This window comes from Ovis canadensis, chromosome 18 (assembly GCF_042477335.2).
Source record: "Ovis canadensis isolate MfBH-ARS-UI-01 breed Bighorn chromosome 18, ARS-UI_OviCan_v2, whole genome shotgun sequence".
Lineage (NCBI taxonomy): Eukaryota > Metazoa > Chordata > Mammalia > Artiodactyla > Bovidae > Ovis > Ovis canadensis.
Genome location: NC_091262.1, coordinates 34,016,366 through 34,041,572, shown reverse-complemented (window position 1 = coordinate 34,041,572; position 25,207 = coordinate 34,016,366). Strand labels below are relative to the sequence as shown.

The following is a 25,207-nucleotide window of genomic DNA, read 5'->3' as shown; positions in this document are numbered from 1 at the left end:
CTGGCTAAGCATTAAAGACTTGCTCCAACACAATGAATATATATTTTTTCCCTCATTTTTCTTTTAGTAAGTGAGTTTTTAGCAAGTTGTAGGATACAAGAGCAATATACAAAAATCAACTATATATGTAGCCAAATAGCAACCAGAAATTCTAATTAAAAGATACCATTTACAATAGCCTCCAGATATGAAATACTTAGGGATAAATCTGACAAAGATGTGAAATATTTGTACACATGACCTATAAAATACTGCTGAGAGAAATTAAAACAGAAATAAATGGAGAGAGATGCCTTGTTTGTGGGTTGTTAGTTCTCCCCAAGTTAGTCTACGGGTTCAATGCAATGCCAATAAAAATTCTACCAGATTTTTCTGTAGAAATTGACAAGCTTTTTCCCCTAAAACTCATACAAAAACGCAAAGGACCTGTAACAGACAAAATGATGTTTAAAAACACATAGTTGGAAAGTTAACATTACCTGATATTAAGAATTCATATAAATCCTCGTAATTAAGACAGGGTCGTATAGTACTGTCATTAGGACAGACAGATCAGTGGAACAGAAACTTACGGGAGAAAGTTTAGCTTTTCAGCTAATGGTGCTAGACAACTGGGCACTGTATGAAAAAGAATGAACTCAACAGGTACTTCACCAGAGAAGATAAGAATGATCACAGAGAAGCATGTTAAAAAAGATGTTAAACAGAATTTTAAAAAAAAGTTAAACACCATCATTAGGAAAATGTACATTACAACCACATTGAGATACCATTTCACAGCTACTAAAATGGCTAAAATCATAAAGACTGACCATACCAAGTGTCGCAGAAGATGTGAAGAAACTGGAACCTTAATACATCTTGAGAATGTGAAATAAGCCAACCACTTGGGAAATCAGACTGGCAGTTTCTTAAAAAGTTAAACATACACCTACCATATGTAAGATCCAGCCATTTCACTCCTAGGTATTTACCCAAAAGAAAACACAGCTGTACACAGAGACTAGCAATGAAAACTTGGGAGTTAGGCTTTTTATTTCTCTCAGGAAACTTTTTCTCAGGACAAGAGATGTTCTTAATTTAGAAACACTCAAAATAAAAATCATGATCCTGACTAAAAATTTCTTGCATGTTCTTTTAGTCATTTTTCAGACAAAAACCAACCACAAATTGATTAGGAAACAATGAAAACACCACTATAATATGTTTCTGAAATATAAGTATACATTTTAATTTAAGAATATATTTTAAAATCAGTACATGTATACGCATGACTAACAGACCAAATCCACACCTGTAAGCTTCCAAGAACCATTTTACTGTGCTGACAGTAGTAGGGGTGCAGGCAGAGGGAAAATAAATAGTGTTTTGGGGAGCGCAGTAGTGATCAATAGGGTAGGTAGAGGAGGAGCCTCATCGTGGACGCTATGGCAGGAACAACTCCCCAGTACTGACATGTGCAAAGTTCCAGGTCTCCACGACAGGAACAGGAACGGCCCAACCCACCAAGCAGCCTCCCTACTTGTCTACCAAGTGCAGAGGGTGGAGGGACTCAGGCACAGGGGCGCAGGGATGGGGGAACTGGGCCCAGAAGTTCAGACAAGCACGTGTGTTCATACACCACCCCCGACCCACAGCATTGCCCCACATGACAAAACTACACGACTGAACAAAGGCGCTCCCAGCCTCCCTGTCACCTCTTTGGCAGTGAGTCAGGCCATCCCAACTTCTGACACACAGACATCTTCATCAGGAGGAAGGCTGTCCTGTGTGGTAGGGACAGGCCTTTAGGTGAGAACAAAGCTATTGAAGCTGTAGCATTAATTGGACATCCCTAAACAAAAAAGATGTTAATTGCTAATTATAAGTGTACAGACAAAAAACTGCTTCATGTCCCATACCCCAAGGATGGACACAGTCATTTTCCTACTCAAAGGTGAAATATAACAAGCCCTTGATCATACTTCAGCAAGTACAGTTATGGGGCAGGAAAAGAAATTAAGTTCCATATGCTAAAATTTACACTTATTGCTATGAACTAAGTTTTAATGTATTTCTTGAGTCAAAACCAAATGTCTGAGGACGCACTAAGCTTATGATACTTTCGTCTGTAACTCATTCACTTCTCTAAGTGAGACTCATGGTAATGGAACGTGTCCAGGCTTTCAAGCATCTAAACTGAAGAAACATTAAAGCCACCCAGTATAATTAGGCACAGAAAACTTCAGAGGGGTGACTGATCAGGGCTTCTCAGGACTGGATGTTGGTTGAATTGAGGATTCGGGAAGCAGCATCAGATTTGGAAGCCTTTGAAAGTTCGCGCTGTTGAAAAATAAACAACATCAATGGCAGGACTGCCCCCTCTCATGCATGCCCTGCCCTGCTAAATAAGCACGAGTGAATGTCAGCACACAGCCCTCTGAGGGCGTTCCTCTAAGACAGTGGGCCCAAGCCCAGCACAGGCTGTTAGGAATCCAAGGGAAGGGAATGCTTAGTCACAGATTAAGCAGGTGAGTATATGCGCCTTGATCGCTTTCCTCAGCCAGTCCATTTTGTTAAAACCTCACAGAAGAGAAATCCCTTAGACTTCACCAAGTACTCTGAGTTGTCAAGCTAGATAGGCAACAAACTTTGGTCTTTTGAGCCCTTTATGAAACATTGGGCCAGAGTGTATATCTACCAATCCCTGGGGCTGAGGGCCTGTTAACCTGCTGGTGATTTCATCTCGTGCTGGAGCACATGGTACCGAAGCAGAAGACAAGGCATGTGAGACAAAGCCAGTGAGAAAGGACAGGTGTTAGTGGAGGTTAGTCTACTGGCTTCAGTGCTGCCTGGTGGAGCCCACAGCCACAACAGCCCAAACCAGGGGAGCCTTCCTGACTGAGCCAAAGACAGATACAGATACGTGTAAGCACCGAGTGGATGAAGCGGGGCTGGCTGAGCAAACAGGAAAGAGAAAGCTGGACTTTGTGGCCCGCAGTCAGCTAACCACAGTGACAAGTACTCACTTCTGTAGGTAGAACCACAACAGTCAAGTACTTGATAGGGACTTCTCTGGTAGATCAGTGCTTAAGACACCTTGAGGTTCAGTCCCTGGTTGGGGAACTAAGGTCCTACATGCCACACAGCATAGCCAAAATAATAATAAAACAACTCTTTAAAAAAAAAGTAACTTGACAAAAGTAAAAGAATATAAAGCGAGCTTCAGAGCTCAAAATGAGCTGTAGCCTTGGGCAGCTGTCACATTCTTCATTATTGCAGCAAGACAATTGATGCCCTAGGCTGTCACTCAGTATCCCCCACAATGGTGAAGGATGGCCTTGCCTCTCAATAGTTAGATACTCAGGGATCACTAAGGAGAGGGCACTGCAGTTAAGTGTTGGTAAATGTGAAGTAGGTTACTAGGAGCTGAAGAGCATTGTGGGGAAAAAACTACTTTCTTCCAGTGCCTCCTATGTGCTTTAGCAGCTCAATGTGGTAGAAATAGGCAAAGGCAAAGAAATGAGCATGGGCTAGCCCAGAGCAGACAGAAAGTTGGCAGTGCAGCTCCGAGGGGTTAGTAAGACATATACTCCAGGAAATAATCAGCACACAGGCCAAAAACCTGATAGGCAGCACACAGCTGGGGCTCCCCTCCCCACGTGATAGGGCCTCTCCTTTCTAGCACACTGGAGGCCCTTAATGTCACAACTGGGGAGGGTGGAAATTCTCTGTTGTGAAATAACAGGATAAAAAAACTTTGCCTAACTTTAGATGGGGCTGAGAATCCAAGTCTGAACAAGTTAATCGGCAGGTTAGTCTGTTTAGTTAGTCTATTGGGAACTTAAGCCAGATATTTACTATTTTTGAAATCTGTATTAGGGATTCCTGCTTCCTTTGTTAAAAAAAAGAAGTCTTATGATAGATAGTACAGCTGAAATTATTGGTTAGTGCAGCCCTGTGCCCACATGGGAATGAAGCCAGCAGATGACAGATCAGCTTGGAAAAGGGACATGGGACATGCAGGGGTTGCCATACAGACCTGAAGCCCAACAGTGGAGCTGTCAGAGAGGGACGGATCCTTCTAAGAACAAAGAATTAAGACAATTACCAAGACTCCACCAAGAGAGCACCAGGGCAGTGATTAAAAAGGTTACCTCCTGCAGCCAGGGAATGGTATTTCTTAAGCAGAAGGATCCAGGTTAAATGTCTGGTTGCTGCTGCCATCTTTCTTCCTGTATACCACCCTTAAACCACCCCCACCTCATGCCATGGTCATGTCAGGAAAGGGATTCTCAGCCTCCAAAGATCCATCCGAACTAATAGCCTGGGTGCCCCTGGGGAGATACCCTCTCTGCCCCAACTGTGTGCTCCCCAGGGACTGGTAGATATTAGAAAAGGTGAATTACCGCAAACTCAGAATAGGTGCTGGCAACAGAATTAATGCTGAAGTTGCGCCGTGGGGGGGCCGAGTCAGGGTACCCACCGCTGAGGATGCTGCCATTGAGCTCCAGGTTCTCCTTGTTGGCTCCATGCTTGACGGCACGGGGTGTTTTTTTCCCCGAACAGGTGGAAGTGATGACTGGCTGTAGAGAAAAGATCCTTCAATGTATCACCCTTATAATGACTACACATACACACATTATCAAAGGCTGACACCGTCTTTATTCATGTGTCTGTAATCCTATTCTTCTGGTTTAACAAATATAAATTCTTAATGATCTGCAGAACCCTTATCTTGAGCACAGTCTGTAGAATACTTGAAAGACTGAACACATTTTAGCACACACTCCTCACCCCTCTCCTGGGGTGAGAGTTCCTGTCTGCACCTAGTCATCCAGTGTCACTGGGCTGGAACCCACATGCAGAGACCTCACACAGGAGCACCGAAGACCTGGCTTTCAACTGAGCCTATGGAGACTTCGGTTTCCCAGCCATCCCAGTGCTTCCACAACACTAGTCAGGGCTCAGGATGACCATTCTCTCCTCTTCTCTCATTTAGTCTTTGAGCGACTAGTTAGCTTCCATCTGTTAACTCTCAGCATCTCGATGATAACCGGATGCAAGGACCTTAGAAACTGGAACAGGTGGGCGGGCCCTTGTGTGGCTGAACCACACTGACTCCTTTTTGTCAGCTCCACCTTAGGCCTGCAGTCCCACCCTCTCCCCGTCCTGCATGACTGACCTTCAGTCTACACATAGGAATGTGCCCAAGCCAGACAAAGTCCCTATCAAGTCTGACCTTCACCTGATACGAAAACTGCAGAATGCCTTTTGCTGAGGCAGGTGTGGTGGTCTCGAGACCCTGGGAGAAGGAAAACTGCACAGTGCCTATCAGTATTGACGCGCTGCTCCTAGATGTTTCTACATTTTAAGCTTTGGCCCCTTTAAGTCCCTCTCTACCCCTTTCGGTGCTTGAGTGCAGGTGCAAATGCCTCTGGGTCACTGTCCGCTGGATCCTGCCTGTATGTAAATTACCCACAGTAAACTTCATAATTGCACTTGATGAAGCTACCTGCTTTGTTTTTCGGTCTCAAAGCTCCTTCTTAGTCCAGAGGACAGTATTCAGTATCTCTGCCTCCCAACAGACCCTGGAGTGCAAAGGCCGGGCCGGTGTTGCAGATGTGCTTGTACACAGAGCATACTGACCTTGCTGCCAGAAGGTGGAAGTCGAGACACAGGAGAGCGGTAGACTGTCCCCGAAAAGACAGGCCGAATGCTGCTGTTGGCCGTAGCATTGGACATGGTGGTAGTGTTCAGCTAGAACAAGAGACAGGATTACTGACGTGAGACAAGGTGGTGCTGAGTAACCCATCCTTATATTACAGAGGAGTGAGCAGTCCTCCGTGAGCAGGGAAGCAGTCTAGAAAAGTGTTCAGTGTTCCATCCAGCAGGTGGAATTGTAAAATGGGACAACCATTTTGTTTCGAAAAGTTAAACAGGCAACTATCCTAAGACCCAGCCATGTCACTCTTGGGTATTTACCCAAGAGAAATGAAAGCATATATCCATACAAAGACTTACACATAAATATTTACAGCAGCTTTATTTGTAGTAGCCAGAAAACTAGAAATAAGCTAAATATCCATCAACACAGGCAACTAGATAAGCAAATCATGGTATATACATCCAGTAGAATACTGTTCAACAGTAAAAAGAGTAACCTACTGACATAACAATATGAAAAAAATCAGACACAGAAGTATACACACTGTATGATTCTATTTCTATAAAATGTTAGAAAATGCAAACTAATCAATAGTAACAGAGCGAACAAAGCTGTAGTTGCCAGGAGCTGGGGGGGGATGGGTAAAGAAAGCAAAGAGTATATAAAAGGGCAAAAGGAAACTTTGGGTGTGATGGGTAAAAATTTATAACATGTTCTAAAAATTTCATCACATTATTTTTCTAATAAAAAATTAAGTACCTAATATCAAACAATAGGGAACTAGTTTAATAAATGACAGAATGTAAAAAAAAAATAGAATATATCAGCTAATAATGAGCATATTTAAAGAAAGTTTAATTCTCTGAAAAAGCAGAAATCAAAATTATATATGTGATCTCTATTTTATGAAAATACACTATTTTTAAAAGCTTTTTATAAAAGCAGGAAAAACACCAAATATTCTCATTGGTGCTTCTGGAGTTATACACTATAGGTGATTTTTAAAAAACATTTTATATGTTACAAAGTATGAGTTGAGCGAAGAGGAAAATAGCACTCCATTTATCAAAGAAAAGGTTTAAAAAAAAAGGAGGGAAGGAAGGAAAGGACGGACTCCTGGCTTCCTGGTCTGGAGATTAAGGAGCATTAGCTACTCTATTTGCCAGGCATGAAAGTCTTCTTTCACACAGCGCCATGGTCACTTGTCGGAATCACAGAATGAACCTCTGAAGGTTTTCATCATTACAGAATGTTGGCAGCTGCTGGCACCCCGAGTTTAATCCAGGACTCAACATCTGACACACACCAAAGCCCAGCAGTTCCGGCAGCTCCGCGTTACCTTGCGCACTTTGCCTGGAGTGCTGGGTGTCAGTCCTCGGCGCTTGTTGGGTGTTCGCGGAGTACTGCCGTAGAGCATCTCTGTCTCTGTCTGCTTCTTGTTCTTTAGTTGCTATGTGAAAGTCAGGGGCAAGAGTGATAAATCCCAGAAGGAGAACAGCTCTGGGATGGGGGCAGAGGAAGGGCCAGAAATGCAATGCAGGCGTCTACACCCAGAGCTAAAAAGAGCTGCCGGGAGCTGCGACTTCTCTAGCCAACCGAGAGCCCTGGCAGAGACTATAGGCCGCTCCCTTATTGCCCTGCCCCACTTCCCAACCTGGGTTTACTTACTCGTTCCTGCTTGGCTCTCTCTTTCTCCAATCGGTGCATCTCCCACTGTTCTGTTACGTACTCCATGAATTTCTGCCCATTCACCACAAATGCCTTTGAATGCTCCCGTTCCCACATTTCAATCCTTGCTTTCAACTCCTCTTCCAACTGAGACCAGAAACAAGGACATGTTAATTACATCAAATCTTTGATGTGAAACCTAAAAGAAATGATTCTCCCAAAGAATGCCTCCTACCCACTCAGAGTATCATTAGCCTGACTTCAGGTAGCTGGACCAGGCTGGAGTGGCCAGAAATCAGTCTGGCATGGTTCATCCATAATATACTTGAAGGCGGGAAAAAGTGAGAACCCCGAGCCTGACCACTAAAGCTCTGGTGCCGGAAGCTGGAGGCAGCACCGGGGGAAGCTGCAACAATAAGCAGGCAGTGTTCACAGAGCAGCACTGGCTGGGCTGCAGCCTGGGATCCACCCCTTACGGGCTCTGAAGAGGTGGGCAAGGTGCTTAAGTGCTTAGTCCCTCAGTTTGCTCATCTGTAAAAACGGAAATAATAATACCAACCTCTTAAGGATGTTGTGAAGATTAAGTGAATTAATAAATGGAAAGCACTCTAAGACAGTATCTGGCACTTAATTCAATAAATGTTAACTATTATTATTAAAATAGAGAATACTAATGAAGTCCAAAGCACTTTCTCAAAAGGTCACGTGTTACGGGATCAATTGTGCCCCCTGCCAAATTCATATGCTGATGTCCTAATCCCCAGTACCTCAGAATGTGACTTTATTTGAACACAGATGTAATTAAGTTAAAATGAGGTCATAAGAAAGCTGTGGTACATATACACAATGGAGTATTACTCAGCCGTTAAAAAGAATTCATTTGAATCAGTTCTGATGAGATGGATGAAACTGGAGCCAATTATACAGAGTGAAGTAAGCCAGAAAGAAAAACACCAATACAGTATACTAACACATATATATGGAATTTAGGAAAATGGCAATGACCACCCTGTATGCAAGACAGGAAAAAAGACACAGATGTGTATAACGGATTTTGGACTCAGAGGGAGAGGGAGAGGGTGGGATAATTTGGGAGAATGGCATTCTAACATGTATACTATCATGTAAGAATTGAATCGCTAGTCTATGTCTGATGCAGGGTGCAGCATGCTTGGGGCTGGTGCATGGGGATAACCCAGAGAGATGTTGTGGGGAGGGAGGTGGGTTCATGTTTGGGAACGCATGTAAGAATTAAAGATTTTAAAATTTAAAAAATAAAAAACTAAAAAAAAAAAAAAATGAGGTCATAAGGGCGAGTCCTAATCCAACATGACTGCAGCTTTGTAAGAAAATTTAAACACACACACATACAGTAGGAGGACGGTGTGGAGATACAGGGAGAAGATAACTGTGTAGAGGCAGGAAAGAAGCCTCGGAAGAAACCAGCCCTGCTGACACCTTGATCTCAGACTTCTAGCCTCCAGGACTGAGAAAATGAATTTCTGCTGTTTAAGCCACCCAGTCTCTGCTACTCTGTTGTGGCAGTCCTAAAAACATAATAAAACTTGATATTCAGTTATCAAGGAATACTTGATACTAGGCAGACCCAGCAAGTACTTACTATCCTTGCCTAACCTTTGGAAGAGAATACAGTTTGGGAGCAAAATGATTCAAAGCAAGGGATATACAAAAAGTGAGATATTTTGTAGCCACGCACAAACACTCTCAGCAACAGTATTACCTTAGGGAGTGTTTTTTGGAGCTTGGCTCTCTGCTTTTCCTCTTTTAGAAGATTTCCTCCACGATTTGTAAATCGACTTGGATCTGAAGCTTTTCTCTGTGAAAAACACATTTTAATTAGAGTAAATGCCTGTCAGTCAGTCACTTCTGCTAGAATCCATGCTCTCATAAATGGATGCATATTTGTAAGGAGACTTCAGAGTTTTCATCTCCACCCACTCTGAGTAGTGAGACACGGTGACTTTCTAAGGCAGGGAGTGGGGTATGACTACTCCCAGGGAGATGCAAGGTCATACACTGGGGTGCAGAAAAACTACTGTTTCCTTTTCCATCTAAAAAGTAAGACAGGCTTTCATATTTACTGCACAATGTCACTGGCTCCTTTCCTTGGTTCAGAGGCCACCAAAGGGAAATGGGTGCAGGGGGACAAGCAGGAGGTCTACACTCAGAGGGCTTGCTGGTGACTCCCCAACTTGCCCACTCCCACTGTATTAAAACAACACAGCTTAAATGTGCTCAGTGAAAGGGTTTACAGATCGTGTGATTTTTATTAAATTAACCCTCACAAAATGGACAAAAAATATAAAATGTTAGGCTTCTTATTCTTTTTAACTTTTCTGTTTTTAGTTACATTCTACATTATATCAGAATAGTAATGTAAGTTTATAATTTATAAATACAAATTAGGTGAATACACTAAAAAATGGGGCAGATAATAAAAAATGTTTAGAAATAGTCTTGACAGTTTGGGAGCCAAACTGATAAATCCTGTTTCCTTTCCAGGCTGTTCAATTAGTAACTTTCTATAAGCATATCTAAAAGGAATGGTAATTAGTTTTTTATTTTTCCTTAAACATTGGCATGTAAACAAGGGTTGCATATTTGGTTCTTTATTAGCTTTATATATATATATTTTAAAATTATAGTTGATTTACAATATTATATAGGTTTCAGGTGCACAACACAGTGATTCACAATTTTTAAAGGTCATACTCCATTTATAGTTAGTATGAAATATTGGCTATGCTCTACAGTGTTCCATGCTGTACAGTGTATCCCAGTAGCTTAGCTATTTCATACATAGTAGTTGTACTTCTTAATCCCCTAGCCGGTATACTCCCAGTTTCCCCCTCCCCACTGGTAACCATTAGTTTGTTTCTATGTCTGTGAGTCCGTTTTTTTGTTATATGTATTAGTTTATTTTCTAGATTCCACATATGAGTGGTGTCTTACAGTAGTTGTCTTTTCTCTGAGTTATTTCACTAAGCATAATACCCTATAGATCCATCCAAGTTGTTGCCAGTGGCAAAATATCATTCTTTTCTATGGTTGAGCTCTTTACTGACTTTCACTCTCCTCCTCCTTGCTTTCTACCAGAAGTAAGGAGGCATGGAGGCCTCGAACACTTGCTTTTAAACAGCTGTGAGATCTCACACAGTTTTCTCTACTTCTGAGTCCTAGTTTCCTGCCTGTAAACTTGGAGTTAAACTCCAGATTTGCTAAAGGGCTGTTCCAGCTCTAACAGGACTGGTATGGACCTAAGAATAAATCTCATGAATTTTATGCCCGAGGTGCCTCACTTGCCTCAACCTGATCCCAGCTCTGAACTCTAAAATGCTCTAAGGGAACCTATTCGTGCTAAGTCTATCAGAACAAAAGGAATACAGAATACACAAATGTGCCCCAATAAACAGGCAATTTTCTAAGATTTATAGCAAAAGTTTGAACAGTACAGAATGTTAGTTACCTGCCCCTACATCCACTCTTCTCTCCTTCCTTAGAAACAGACCCTGGATTTATCTACGGCAGCAGTTCTCCCAGCCTCACCCATAGCTGGTGTGGCATTTAAGTGGAGGTGCTATGAAGAGAGCCTGGGAAAGGATCTCGGTGGGGGGGGGCAGGCGGGGCAGTGCCTTTTGTGCTCCCGCCTTCACATGCTGTGTGAAACGCTGTGGTGGGAGCTCCAGAACCACCGTGGACCTGAGCTTAGACTCACCGCTTAGTGGTGGAGGAGCTATGAACTGGAGAAGCCTGGGACCCCACTGACTATGGAATGGCCATACCTGCCTTACACTGCCTACCTCTAGACTTCCTTTATGCAAGAAACTTCAGCCTTATTGAAGGAATTAATTTGGGGTTTTTCTCTTACATGTTTCTAAGCTTGACAAATACAGATGGGTTAGCAGTAATTTATAGATGTAATGATAAAACATGGTAAACAGCAAAGGAAACAGGCTCTGACTCCACGCAGAGGATGTTTTCTTAACACCACACTGTACTCTAAGGAAAACAGAAAAACTAGAGTAGTACCTCAAACTCTAAGAAAAGCCTCCAGCTCTCTTCCCACTTCTGGACACCTTCAAAGAGTTCTTTGTGAACCTCATAGTAGTTTCTTAACCGCACAATCTCAGCATCATGGAGCTGGAGCAGATTTTCTGTGTAGTCCTCTGCAAGATACAGGCCCAGTAGTTTTAAGAAATCCCTCCAGTGTTTAGTATCCCAATTTACTAATCCCTCATCCCCCTAAAATGGAAGCAGATTTTTCTCCCTTACAGTAAAAGTGATACACGAGTAATTGTGTGCTGTAGATAATAAGAGCCAGGTTTGTCACCATCAGCCTGGTAGGACTGGAGACTGACTAAGGCGTAGAATAATGTGACTAAGATTCTCAAAACTTCTGTCATCTTTTGCCTTGTCTTAGGTTTCTTTCATATTCTTTCTTTTCATGCTGCCCAATAGAGGGCTGAGTCACAGAAAATGTCCAGAAATGTGGAATTCAGTAAAGACAGCAGCATCTTTATATTCAGTTCAGATCAGAATTCCACTGGGCCCTTGGGGGCATACTCCTGGGCTCAAAAGTGGGCTCTGCCATTGACCTGCTGAGTGTCTCTGGGTTAAGTTGTGCAACATTTATGTGCCTCAGTGTCCTTCCTCATCCCTTAACCTGAGTATTAAGTGAGATAACCCTGTTAAGAGTCTGGCATTGCACCTGGCAGCACAGAGTAAGCACCTGATAAACCTGAGCTTCACACCCACAGGCCACAGAGTTATACTGCTTCAGAGATCTCTCATTTCCCAACAGTATTTGCAAATGCTTATTTGAACAGGAACGGCAATTTATGCTGAATGGCTTGGAAATTTATGCCTCTGTTCCAGAGGAAACACTTCCCAGTGAATGTCTGCACTTGTAAAACACAAGTGAGCAGCCGCATGAAGAGTGACACTTCTGTACGAACCAGAGTAGTAAGCAGCAAAAGCCTGCCTCTGCTCCTGGCTGTAAAAACACTTGTCCCAGTACTGAGCCACCTCCACTCGGATTGCCTCAATCACTTTCTTCATGTTTTGCATTTTAAGTTCTTCCAACCGATCCACTTCTAATTGCAGCTGAAACAAAAAGACCTGTTAAAAGTGCTTCATATTTATGTAAATTTGCAAAATATTTTCCCCCTTTTTAATAAAGTGAAGTGAAAGTTGCTCAGTTGTGTCCAGCTCTTTGTGACCCCATGGACTATAGTCCATGGAATTCTCCAGGCCAGAATACTGGAGTGGGTAGCCTTTCCCTTTTCCAGGGGATCTTCCCAACCCAGGGACAGAACCCAGGTCTCCCACATTGTAGGCAGATTATTTACCAGCTAAGCCACAAGGAAAGCCCGTTTTAATAAAATTACAACACAAAACCACAGTGGCAAGTCAACACTCTATAACAATGATATCCTAGGAGCCAGAAATGTAAGAAACATACACACAAAATAACAGATGATCAGGCTACTGCCACCCTTTTCTGATGCTTGTCTTAAAAACAGGCTCACTCAGGATTTCCTTGGTGGTCTAGTGGCTAAGACTCTGTACTCCCAATGCAGGGGGCCCAGGTTCAATCCCTGGTCAGGGAACTAGATTCCGCATGCAACTAAGACCTGATGCAGCCAAATAAATAAATATTAAAACAAGAAAGAAAGAAAAAAATAGGTTCATGCAAGGCAGAAGCTGGTGAAGACACCAGTGTGTGCTCATGCTCAGCTGCCTGTCACTTTTTGGGACCCCATGGACTATGTAGCCCGCCAGGCCCCTCTGTCCATGGGATTTCCCAGGCAAGAATACCAGACTGGGTTGCCACTTCCTATTCCAGGGGATCTTCCTGACCCAGGGACTGAACCCACATCTCCTGCACTGGCAGGTGGAATCTTTAGCACTGAGCCACTAGGGAAGCCCCAGAGATATCACACTTGACACCAAAAAGCTGACCCAGTGCCCTTAGGGTTCCTTACCGCTTTCCGGACCTTGGCCTTCGACCCAGTCATAACCGTGGCCACAGCTTCTCTTTCTTCTGCAGGTATTTGCAACCTATCCCAGAGCTCTCGTATCTGAGCACGCAGCCCCTCACACACTGCTTCATTTTGTGATTTTCGCACTTCCAGCTGTAGCAAGGAAAGCCAGGGGTTACAGCAATGAGAGCAGCAGAGAGAAAGCTGGCCCTCTGGCTTCCTACAAAGATACATCTTTACCCCCAAGGAGAAGAAGCACTTTCACAAGACTGTGAAGAGCTGTGTTTTCATGAATTCTGAAAACAAACTATCAGGCTGCTATTATGGTAGTAGGGTGTCAGATCTCCAAAATAAGGATTTAAATTTTAACTAAAAAAAAAATTTTTTTTTTCAGTTAAACACTAAACTAATTCAAATAACTTAGTTTTCCACCCAAATCCTGTATTTCATATTCTTAGAACTACATATAAATTAAGGTTTTTGTTTAAAACAAAAATTCAAGGTTGTATTTCACACAATACTATCTTTATCTTAAAAGAAAAAAACCGCAAGTTTTTTTTTCCCAAATTGCTGGATACTGTGGAGATCCCAGGCCATAATCTGAGTGACGTTACCTGCCGGAGCAACTTCTGTAGTGTTGCAATATTTTCCAGAGATAAACAGAAGGCTTCTTCATCTTCACACACCACATCTCTTTCAAAGCTTGTGTCTGGCGTGTGCTCTAATTCCTCCATACACAGTATGATCTGTCTCTTTATGTTAACAAACTCCTCACGCCTAGATGCCTATGAAAGAAGGTGATTATAAGATACCTGGAGGAAAGTCAAATGACTTTTAGGACATATGAATGTTGACATAAAGCTATGACAAACCTAGACAGAATATTAAAAAACAAAGACATCACTTTGTTGACAAAGGTCCATATAGTCAAAGCTATGGTCTGTCCAGTAGTCATGTACAGGTATGAGAGTTGGACTATAAAGAAGGACGAGTACCGAAGAATTGATGCTTTTACACTGTGGTGCTGGAGAAGACTCTTGGGACTGCAAGGAGATCAAACTAGTCAATTCTAAAGGAAATCAGTCCTGAATATTCATTGGAAGGACTGATGCTGAAACTGAAGCTCCCAATATTTTGGCCACTTGATGCAAAGAGCCGATTCATTGGAAAAGACCCTGATGCTGGGAAAAATTGAAGGCAGGAGGAGAAGGGGGTGACAGAGGATGAGATGGTTAGACAGCATCACTGACTCAGTGAACATGAATTTGAACAAACTGCAGGAGATAGTGCAGGACAGGGAAGCCTGGTGTGCTGCAGTCCATGGGGTCACAAAGAGTTACACGCTACTTGGCAAACTGAACAAAAACACCAATGTTAGCATACCTTTGTTTCCCTCAGAGTTGCCACGTGTTGTCTAAACTGGTTCAGCTCTTCTAAACTGGGAACTGAGGTGCTGTCAATTTCATAATGGGGCATGCAAAGAATTTCACACAGTTCTTGATCTTGTTCTTGAAGGATTTTCAGTTCTTGTTTTCTTTCCTTTTTCTGTTTTCTCCTCAGTTCCACCTGAGTGCGCAAATCCTTTTCTAGTTGCAAGATGGTTGTCTCTCCTTCTTCCTGTAGGAGACAATGTACCACTGTTAAGGTGCCAAGTGGATTTCTTCAAAGGAGGAGAAAGACGATGGAAAAAAAAGACTAGGATGACAGACTTTTAGTTAAACTTACAAATAAGTTAACTTATTTGTTAACCTAATAGAATATAACCTAACCTAACAGAATATGGCACAGAGAGGGCCCCATAACAAGGTTCCCCAGTAAGGAAAGGTGCCAGGGCAATTTTATCAGAGGTAAAAATGGTTGAAAAACTTGCTTTGAGTTAGCTATGGTTATTTAGCTGCTAACTAAATGTTTATCCCAATAATCCTAAGAACATCACTTAACCATCCCAATAATTGAAGGTTATCACTTAACCAATAAAAATCCATTTTGTACTCCTTGCTCTACTCCTGATAAGCAGAAGAAAAAAGTGGCAGTTATATGTCCTATAAATTTTATTCAACATTTAACTAGGAACTGTCATATAATTTAAGGGAGATGTACTACTGAATACCTAACTTCTCATCCAATTTCATATCAAAAGTTTTTTAAAAAAAGACTAAAGAAGGAATCTCAAAAAACAACAAAATTCTGTAAGGCAATTATCCTTCAATTAAAAAATTTTAAAAAAGGAATCTCTGTTCAAAATCAATGATATTTATGCCATTTGTGTTGATGTCCGAGTCTGCCTGATTGCTCATAGCTACAAGATACTAATTATCCTTAACTCTTTAAACAGTGTCCTCCTCCCAGGCTGCCTCCATCTAGATCCCCAGGCAGTTCTTTCTGTAACAGGGAGAGGGGCCTAAGACCTTACTGGTGCCACATCAGCCCCCTGTGTGCTGCCCCTGCACCCACCTCTGTTCTAGTTACCTTCCCAACCCTCACTGTCTTCATTTTTATGATCCCAACACTGTTTTTACTGGTTCTAACCAGGGCTATGTTTCGGGGTCTCTCTGTCGTTCATGTCATGCTTACTGGTGTCTGCGTTCATGTCTGACTCGTGCTGGAGCACGGGACAGCAAACTCGCAGCAAGAAACACAGATGAGCATCCTTGGGTTTGACCTCACTCTCCTGATATTCCTACTATGGAAACATTTCTTCTCATGTGGCCACTCTGGCTGGTTCAGTGGTGTGCAGCTTTCAAGTATGAAAAAATCCACAAAGGCAGGTTTGGGGGTAACTTTCCCTTATATCACTCATCACTTTTGTTTCTTAAGTAGCTCTTTTCATTTTCTTTCACAGAAAGAATGGAATCATATCATCTATTCCTCTTTTAAGCTCAGAGTTAAAAAATTTTTTATGTCCTACAAATTGATAGGAATAGGAAATTTGTTTTTGATTAAAACATTGCAACACTTAGGTGTTTCACCTCTCAACAGGGAAACTTATTTATATAAGTGAAAAAATAGCTTTGCTGGAACCAAGTAACTAGGCAACATGTTCCACCCATTTCTCATGTCCAGTATCAGCCCTACAAGGAAACTTTCCACCTGGAGCTCCAAATCAAAGTTCTTCCCTCAATCTCAGACCCAAACAAGATCCCCTGACACCCTGCCACATACATGAAAAGGCTCGACATTTAACTCGCTGCACAGAGTGTTCAGCTCTTTCTGACAGACGGCTATGCTTTTGATGAGTCTTTCCTTCAGGCTTTCCTCTTCAGCAATCATCATATCCAGGAGGTCCTATGAGAGAGAAAATAGTCCTGTAAAAGTCCTGGGTTCTCCCCCATTAGCGTCAAACAACAACAAATAACACCAAAAACCTCACAGTTTCAAACTTTTAAGAAAGGACTTAAAAAAAAAACAGGACTTCCCTGGCGGTCCAGTGGTTAAGACTCCACACTCCTGGTGCAGAGGACCCAGGCTCAATCCTTGGTCTGGGAACTAGGATCCCCATGGTTTGGCCAAAACAAACATGCAAACAAAACTGGGAGGAGCCTGTGACATCCTAGCGTCACTTCTATATGCTATTTTAGATGAGACACCAACATCCTTACCCCTGTCCCACTGCAAAGAGGCCAGTGCTGCTAAACTCACCTTGATGTGCTTCTTTACCACCTCAGTTCTTTGTAACCGCTGGTCCTCTGGAATGCCAATCAATTCCCATATTTCCCGAAGGTGATTCAGGGCTTTCTGGAGACATACTATGGACTCCTCTGCCAGCACCTCACTAAAAAGCAAAAGAGAAGCCAGCTACATGAGCCACTGCCTCCAGTCTAAAAACTGTATTTACAGAAACTAAAACTAGTTTCTCAGTGGGCTCAAGGCTAAAAAATTGGAAACAAGCATTCAACTTAGTTCATCTTTAACTACTCCCCTATCCTTCCCCCCACAAACACCACAACCCTGGCAAAGCAAAATCCAGTATCATGTTACATTGTAGAAAGTCAATCTTACACTGTGTAAATTCAATCTTTTGAATAATACTCAGAATCTGGACTTCAATCAATGATTCTATCTATGGCAGTATATTACGGAAAAACAGACAAAAATGTCAGCTCCTATAAAACAGCTGGAAGTTTATTGCAAATTTGTTATTCATCTTTTTCCCTTCCAGTTTTATTAAGCTATAATTAATATATAGCACTGTATAAGTTTAAGGTATACAGCACAATGACTTGATTTACATACATCATGAAGTGTTATCACAATAAGTTTAGTAAACATCATTTCATATAGGTAAAATATTAAATTTTAAAATTATTTTTCTTATGACTGGAACTCAGTATTACTCTTTAACAACTTTCATAAATAACATACAGTGGTGCCAATTATATTGATCATGTTGTACATTACATCCCTATTACTTAATACTGATTTATCTGGACTTCTGTGGTGATTCATTGGTTAAAACTCTGATTGCCAATACAGGGGACACAGGTTTGGTCCCTGCCACAGGCCATGGGCAACTGAGTCTGTGCACCACAACACCTGAGCCACGCACCCTAGAGCCCACGCTTTGCAACAGAGAAGCCACTGCAGTGAGAAGCCTGCGCGCTGCGACCAGAGAGTGGCCCCGCTCACAGCAACTAGAGGAAGCCCACGTAGCAGCAAAGACCCAACAAACCCAAAAATACATTGATTAAATACAAATTTTTTAAAACCCTGACTTATAACCTTCTGACTGCCCTCATCCAATTCTTCCTTCCCCCTACCCCCAGACTCTGGTAAGCTAAAACTAATCTCTTTTTCTCTGAATTTGCTTGTTTCTGAAATATAATTGACCTATAACACTATGTTAATTCCTGCTAGAGAACACAGTGAATATTAGTGAACATATTTCTATACATTTCAAACTGATCACCAGAATAAGTCTAGCTATAATAGGTCACCATACAAGATATTACCTAGTTCTTGGCTACATTCTGCATACTATCCATTTCATACCTGTAACGTTTTTTTAATTTGGCTGCACTGAGTCTTTGTTGCTGTGGGATCTTCATTGTTGCCTGCAGGATCTTTTCGTTGTGGCATATGGGATCTCAGTTCCCTGACCAGAAATCAAACCCATATCCCCTGAATTGCAAGGCAGATTCTTAACCACTGGATGGCCAGGGAAGGCTCTGACAGTTCTATATTTAATTTTTTGAGGGATCACCAACTATTTTCCATACTGGCTACTCCAATTTACATCCCCACCAACAGTGCACAAGGGTTCCCTTTTCCCAGTATCCTCGCCAATTCATGTTATCTGTTATATTTAATAAAAGCCATTCTGACAGTTGTGAGGTGATTTATCTCATTGTGGTTCTGATCTGCATTTCCCTTTTGATTAGTGATGTTAAGCATCTTTTCATGTGCCCGTTGATCATCTGTATGTCTTCCTTGGAAAAATGTCTATTCAGATCCTCTACCCATTTTCAGTAAGGGTGTTTGTTTTCTTAATGTTGAGTTGTATACATTCTTTGTATATTTTGGATATTAACCCCTGATCAGTGTTGATGAGTATATAGAAAAGCCAGAACTTATACACACTACTGGTTGGAGTGAATTAGTACACCATCTTGAGACTGTTGGCAGTATCTGTTAAAGTTAAGCTCTGGATGTGCTTTGCTACCAGTCAGCCAGGAGGCCTGGAACAAGTCACTGAAGTTGTTCTGTGCAAGAAATGAGGCTAGAGGCTCTCACTGGCCCCCTCTCTGTTACAGCATATTCAGGGGTTCTGAATCACCAGCCCACATCGCCATGAACATCAGTTTCTCCATAGTTTTAATATACTTATTTCTAAGACATTTTTCTAGCCAAGAAATTCCAATGTAAAGGTTTCCTGTCCTAGTTGCAGAAAAACTTTTGCACAGATACTAGTTGCCTATACCAGATGGCAATATCAATACACACATAATGAAGAGTGTTTAAAAGAATTTACTGGGACTTCCTTGGTGGTCCAGTGGTTAATCTGCCTGCCAACGCAGGGGACATGGGTTCGATTCCTGCTCTGGGAAGATTCCACATGCCTGGGGCAACTAAGCCGGGTGCGCACCACCACTGAGCCCATGCTCTAGAGCCTGTGCTCTGCAACAAGAGAAGACACTGCAATGCGAAGTCCAGGCACCGTGTACAACGCAACTAGAGAAACAGCCACAAAGACCCAGCACAGCCAAAAATTAATAAAAAAAATGAAAACCTACAGAATGGGGAGAAAATATTTGCAAATGATGTGACAGACAAGGGCTTAATCTCCAAAATACACAAACAGCTCATACAGCAATAAAAAAAAGAGAAACAACCCAATCAAAAAATGCACAGAAGCCCTTAATAGACATTTACCCAAAGAAGACATACAGATGGCCAATACCATGAAAAGATTCTCAGCATCACTAATTAGTAGAGAAATGCAAATCAAAACCATAATGAGGTACCACCTCATAACTGGTCAGAACAGCCATCATTAAAAGTCTACAAACAACAAATGCTGGAGAAGGTGGGAAGAGAACCCTCCTACACTACTGGAGGGAGTGTAAGTTGGTGCTGCCTCTATGGAAAACAGTTTGGAGGTTCCTCAAAAAAAAAAAAAATGGAGTTGCCATATGATCCAGCAGTTCTACTCCTGGGCACATACCCAGACCAAACTATAACTTGAAGATACATGCACCCCTAGTGTTCACAGCACTGCTATTTACAATAGCGGGAAACAATCTAAATGTCCATCAACAGATGAATGGATAAAGAAGGTGTGGTGTATATATATACACACACAATGGAATATTAGTCCACCATAAAAAAGAAAATAATGCCATTTGCAGCAACACAAATGGACCTAGAGATTATCATAAGTGAAGTAAATCAGAAAGATAGACAAATACCACATGCTATCAAGAATCTAAAATACGACACACGACAGACTCAAAGATAACAGAGAACGTATTTGCAGTTGCCAAGGGGGAAGGAAGGATTGGAAGATTGGGAATAGCAGATTCAAACAGTATAGCACCCAAAACTATATTCAATACCCTGGGAATAAACCATAATGGAAAAGAATATATGTATAACTGAATCACTTTGCTATACAGCAGAAATTAACACAACATTGTAAATCAATTGTATTTCAATCAAACTTTAAAAGTAAACTAAAAGCATAAAATATGTAAAAACCAAAATTACCATGGTACAATTATGTACTGCCTTGCTAATTGGTTTCAGGTAATTCCTGAAAAGGTGCAAATTTGAGATTTTTTTCTTATACTACATCATTTGAAAAACTGAGGGTGCCTATCAGAATACCATTCAAGAATACAGAAGTTGAAAGGGGCCGATTTTTCCAGTCTGGAGACTCTTAAGTCACTAGCCCAGAAGATATACTAAATGGCCCTTTAAATGATTTCCTACCTTCTGGCAGCATTCCACTGATCTACCATCCTATTTTTTTTTAAATAGCCCTCTAAAAAAGCTTGTTAAGCTCCTCTGTACAGCCTGCTTCAGAAATCAAGCCAATAGTTAATTCAGTGACCATTCTGATAACCATATTTTTCAGGCATATTTCTCATAGTCTTCTTTAAATATGGATACTTGAAAACAGATTACCTGAAAGTCTGGTTTTGTTAGCTTAATAATTCCAATTGTTAGATCTGTCAGGCTGGAACCAAAGTTAATTGATAACTTTTCCTTCCCCATCATTCACTTTCTTGAAAGCAGTATATGCCTGAACAATCCAAAAACTGCTAATGGACTTGGGAGTAAGAGTCTTCTGTAAAATGTCATTTAAAATTTTACCAGTCTTCAGAATGTGTCATTCAGAGGCCATGGCAACCCACTGAAGCGACTTGGCAGTAGCAGCAGCAGAATGTGTCATTAGCTGAAACACACAGCAGCTTAACTGTGCTCTCTTTTAAAAAGTTATTTGTCATCCACAACCTGACACCCAACATGTTTTCCAGTGGTACCAGTGATTTGTACTCCATTCCCATTCTCCCAAGGACAAGCATTTGAAAAGAACTGTCAGAATCATTAACCATGGAAGGAAGAACCTTCCAAAGCCATACATTAACCAGTTTGACCAATAACTACAAATTATTTAATAATGAATTATCACAATGCTTCATTCACTACTTTCAGAAAATAAGGTTAACATCTGTATCACTTTTAACACAAAAATCCTAGCACTGGCATTGTTTTCATTTTAGTGATGAGAAGGCAATGGCGCCCCACTCCAGTACTCTTGCCTGGAAAATCCCATGGACTGAGGAGCCTGGCAGGCTGCAGTCCTGGGGGTCGCGAAGAGTCGGACACGACTGAGCGACTTCACTTTCACTTTTCACTTTCATGCATTGGAGAAGGAAATGGCAACCCACTCCAGTGTTCTTGCCTGGAGAATCCCAGGGACGGGGGAGCCTAGTGGGCTGCCGTCTATGCGGTCGCACAGAGTCGGACTCTACTGAAGCGACTTAGCAAACTGACATTCAACATCATTTCCCCAAGTTACAAGGCGGAGTGATGAGTCCGGTCGCAATTTCAATTCGGACACCCTTTCCCCCCCACCCCCCACTTCTCCCGCAATGCCTGAAAAGTTGCTAAAACAACCGGACAAGTATTCCTTAATTGGGAGTTTCTGAACTTGCAAGAAAACCAAGCTATGTTTCCAATTCGAGTAAAGTATTAACACTGCAACCCTGAGACACTGAAATGCAACGCTAAATTTAAAACTTGACCGCTTTATTGAAACCCTGACCACAAAAACTCAGGACATACATAAAACAAGCCGGCGGTGCCAAAAAGCAGCACCTGAGACGCTAGGTGTGTGGAGAGGGTGGGGCTCCCGGACTCCAGCTCCGACCGCCCCGCACCCGCGGCGCCGCTGGCCGGACCGGCCTCCCCACCCCGCCGCTGATCCCGGGCACCTGGATCAGCACCGCTAAGGGCGGCTGGACCTGCGGGGGCCGGAGGCCGCCGGGGAAAGGGCGAGTCAGGTCTGGCCTCCCCGCCGCCAGCGGCCCGCAGCCCTCGCGCCGGCTCACAGCTTCCCAGCGGAGCCCGGCCGCTCCCGGCCTCACTCGGGCGCGGCTGACAGGACGCCCCGACCCCGGGTGGAGGGCGGCCCCTCGGACCCCGCACCGCCCCACACCCAGAAGGGGAGTCGCTCCCTCCCGCGCCCCCTCGACGCCCCCCACAAACATGCACCTTCTCCTCATGACGGACGCTCCAAGCGGGCGGGCGTCGAGGCCCCCGACCTTCTTCTCCACGCGGGCGGATCGCAGCAACCCCCGGCAGGCACCAGCGGCGTCCCCCCAGCTCGCAGCTGCGCGAGCCGTTAGGTCTCCGCAGAATTTCAAACCTAACAGGAGGCGGTAAAAGCCCCACGATTGGTGCCCCGTCCCGTCGCTCCTCTAGAAGCCCCGCCCTCTCCCCGCCCACCAGCGCGCCGCGGTTTGGGGCGGGGGCCCGCGCGCTGGGCGCGGTTTTCAAAGTGCGCGTCTCAGCCTAGAGACCGCTGAGTCTCCCGGTCTCCCTGGCTTGGTGCGTTTAAAACGCCTTGCCGCCCTCGGCCGGCGGGGTGACAGAAGCGGGAGTCACAGAAAAGCCTGGCTCCTTAATATGTTTCCCTCGCTCTTTCAGGCAGCAGTCCTGGAAACAGAGCTTTGGTGGCCGTTTCCCCAGATAGAAGAAAGCAGGACCTAAAGGGGACAGGGAGGGACGTTGGACCTTGCTCACCGGCCGGTGCTTTTCTGGTGATCTCATTTAATCTTCCCAACCATCCTACTTTTGTTGTTTAGTCGCTAAGTAGTGTACGACTCTGCGACCCCAATGGACTGTGGCCTGCCAGGCTTCTCTGTCCATGGGATCCAACCTGCCTCTCCAGCATTGGCAGGCGGATCCCTTACCACTGAACCACCTGGGAAGCCCAGCCATCCTGCTAGGTAAACACCACCGTTCTATAGAAGGAAGTATCTCCACAAGGTTTGTGACTTCCCAGGTAACGATTGGTAAAGAAATGAGATTACCTGGATCGTGGTTTTCTTTAAAACTACATGGGTTAAAAACAACAACAACAACTGCATGGGTTTATATAATTGTCCTGTGAAAAATTAAAGACTCAAAACTCGACAAAGTTGCTTGCAGCTGTGTGCTGTGCTCACTTGAGTGTGTCGGACTCTTTGCTACCACATGGACCTGTGGCTCCTCTGTCTGTAGGGATTCTCCAGGCAAGAATACTGTAGTGGGTTGCCATGTCCTCCTCCAGGGGATCTTCCCAGGTCAGGGATCGAACCCAGTTCTCCCGCCATTGCAGGCTCACCATCTGAGCCACCAGGGAGGCACTTAATGCTTATGTATCACTTTTTCATGGTTGTGTAATATATGGTCCTGTAGATTCATAATTCAACTCTTTTACAGTTGATGAATATTTAGGTGTCATTTGTACAAATGTTTTCATACCTCAATCTCGGCATCTTGCATTCTTTCTTAGGGTTAGTGTAATTACTTTATGCTCCCTCTCCAGACAGGTTGTATTTATTAATTTGCCCTCACCACCAAGGCATCCTCGCTGGAAGAATACCTTCCTTACCCTCAGCAGCATGGAGTACTGCTGTCCTTGTGGCATTTCTTTGCTTGATAAGAATAGTTGCTTGCCTGATAATAACAGAAATTGCACATTTTCCCCATGTTTATTGGCCAACAGTAGTGTCGGTGAATTCTCATTTGCCTTTTCCATGAAAGAAAAGTAAAGGATGCTGGTTTGCTTAACCTTCATGACTGTTTTTTTCTCACTTTCAGAAGAACTTCATTGTTGTTTTCAACGTCCTTTAACTTGTTAAGTGTGCCAAACATTTGCACCACTATGTGGCTTACAGGCACCACTTTTTAAAATTTCTTGCTCTCTTTGTTGATCAAGTTGAGAGTTTTCCAGAAAGCATCAAAAACTGTGATCTTCAGACAGGTGGCCAGAGTTGTAAGTTTCCAGAGATAAGACAATTTTGCTATCATGTGCTTTACACTGTAGTTCTGAAGCTAACAAAGTCATAGAACCGTTGGAAGATAATTCAGGGCACATATTCAGCATGTAAAACACTTTGAAATGTATGTATACAAAAGGATCATATTATAGTCCTAGTGAACTGTACTGTTCTAGAATTTAAGTGCAGTGCACTGCCACCGTTTATTCCTTTGGCCATAGAATGTTTTTCTAACTGTGTAATTCTTTTTACAAACTAATAGTCCTGTCAGCATTGTCTTTGATCTTGCACACTAGTTTGGTGTAACACTGTCAAGCTTCTAGCTAGATACTTGAGGTATGCATTTTCCTTGGAATTTCAACACAGCATTGTCATTTTCCTGTGGAAAGAATACTTTTGATGACCTAACAATACAGGTTTGGGTCTTCTTTTTTTTAAAAAATATTTATTTGGCTGCATTGGGTTTCAGTTGACAGACACAGGATCTTTCATTTGGCATAACTCTAGTTATGCGCATTTAGTTGCTCTGAGGTATTGTAGGATCTTGGTTCCCTGACCAAGGATCGGACCTGTATCCCCTGCATTGCATGGCAGACTCTTAACCACTGGACCGCCAGGGAAATCCCTGGATCTTTCTTTTAAGAAGTGGCAGCACTGTGGATTGGGGAACAGACTGGAGGTGAAGCAAATGGAAGGGACAGTTTTGCAAAAAGCCCGGGCCAAAACAAGTGCATCTGCCATGAGGATGGTGAAGAGAAATGAACTAGAAGCATTTAGAAATAATGGGTAGGGGGACCAGCTGAATGTGGTGGATAAAAAGAAAAAAAAAAAAATCTAAGGTCAAGGATATAATTTCTTGCATGAACAAAACTAGGGCAGATGATGAGAATGTCAATTAGGGA

The 25,207-nt window shown here is 42.9% G+C and overlaps 1 protein-coding gene and 1 non-coding gene across 8 annotated transcripts; one reads left to right on the top strand and one right to left on the bottom strand.

Moving 5' to 3' along the window:
• Positions 1-1,204: 1,204 nt before the first annotated feature.
• On the bottom strand, positions 1,205-22,759 carry PRC1 (protein regulator of cytokinesis 1). 7 transcript variants are annotated; one of them, XM_069560329.1, is made up of 15 exons: positions 22,534-22,759; positions 16,957-17,089; positions 16,480-16,602; positions 14,701-14,934; positions 13,932-14,102; positions 13,321-13,470; positions 12,292-12,439; positions 11,366-11,502; positions 9,057-9,152; positions 7,316-7,462; positions 6,987-7,097; positions 5,629-5,739; positions 4,389-4,565; positions 4,022-4,063; positions 1,205-2,322 (listed from the first exon to the last, which is right to left on the bottom strand). In XM_069560329.1, the coding sequence occupies exons 1-15, from the start codon at positions 22,542-22,544 to the stop codon at positions 2,251-2,253; spliced, it is 1,863 nt and encodes a 620-aa protein (XP_069416430.1). In that variant the 5' UTR covers positions 22,545-22,759; the 3' UTR covers positions 1,205-2,250. The 7 variants fall into 7 exon arrangements, with proteins under 7 accessions (XP_069416430.1, XP_069416435.1, XP_069416431.1 ...); XM_069560334.1 differs by having other exon boundaries at positions 4,466-4,565; positions 22,534-22,735; XM_069560330.1 differs by lacking the exon at positions 4,022-4,063 and having other exon boundaries at positions 22,534-22,735.
• Positions 12,873-12,945, top strand: TRNAG-CCC (transfer RNA glycine (anticodon CCC)). Its single transcript has one exon. It is a non-coding gene; the product is annotated as a tRNA-Gly (tRNA).
• Positions 22,760-25,207: the final 2,448 nt, after the last annotated feature.

What these genes read in the sequence shown, in the direction of transcription:
- PRC1 (XM_069560329.1), bottom strand. An exon ending in TCCAAAAAACACTCCCTAAG is followed by an intron (nt 7,463 to 9,056) that starts GTAATACTGTTG and finishes TTCTGGTCTCAG; the next exon opens with TTGGAAGAGGAGTTGAAAGC. An exon ending in CTCCAGGCAAAGTGCGCAAG is followed by an intron (nt 5,740 to 6,986) that starts GTAACGCGGAGC and finishes CTCTTGTTCTAG; the next exon opens with CTGAACACTACCACCATGTC.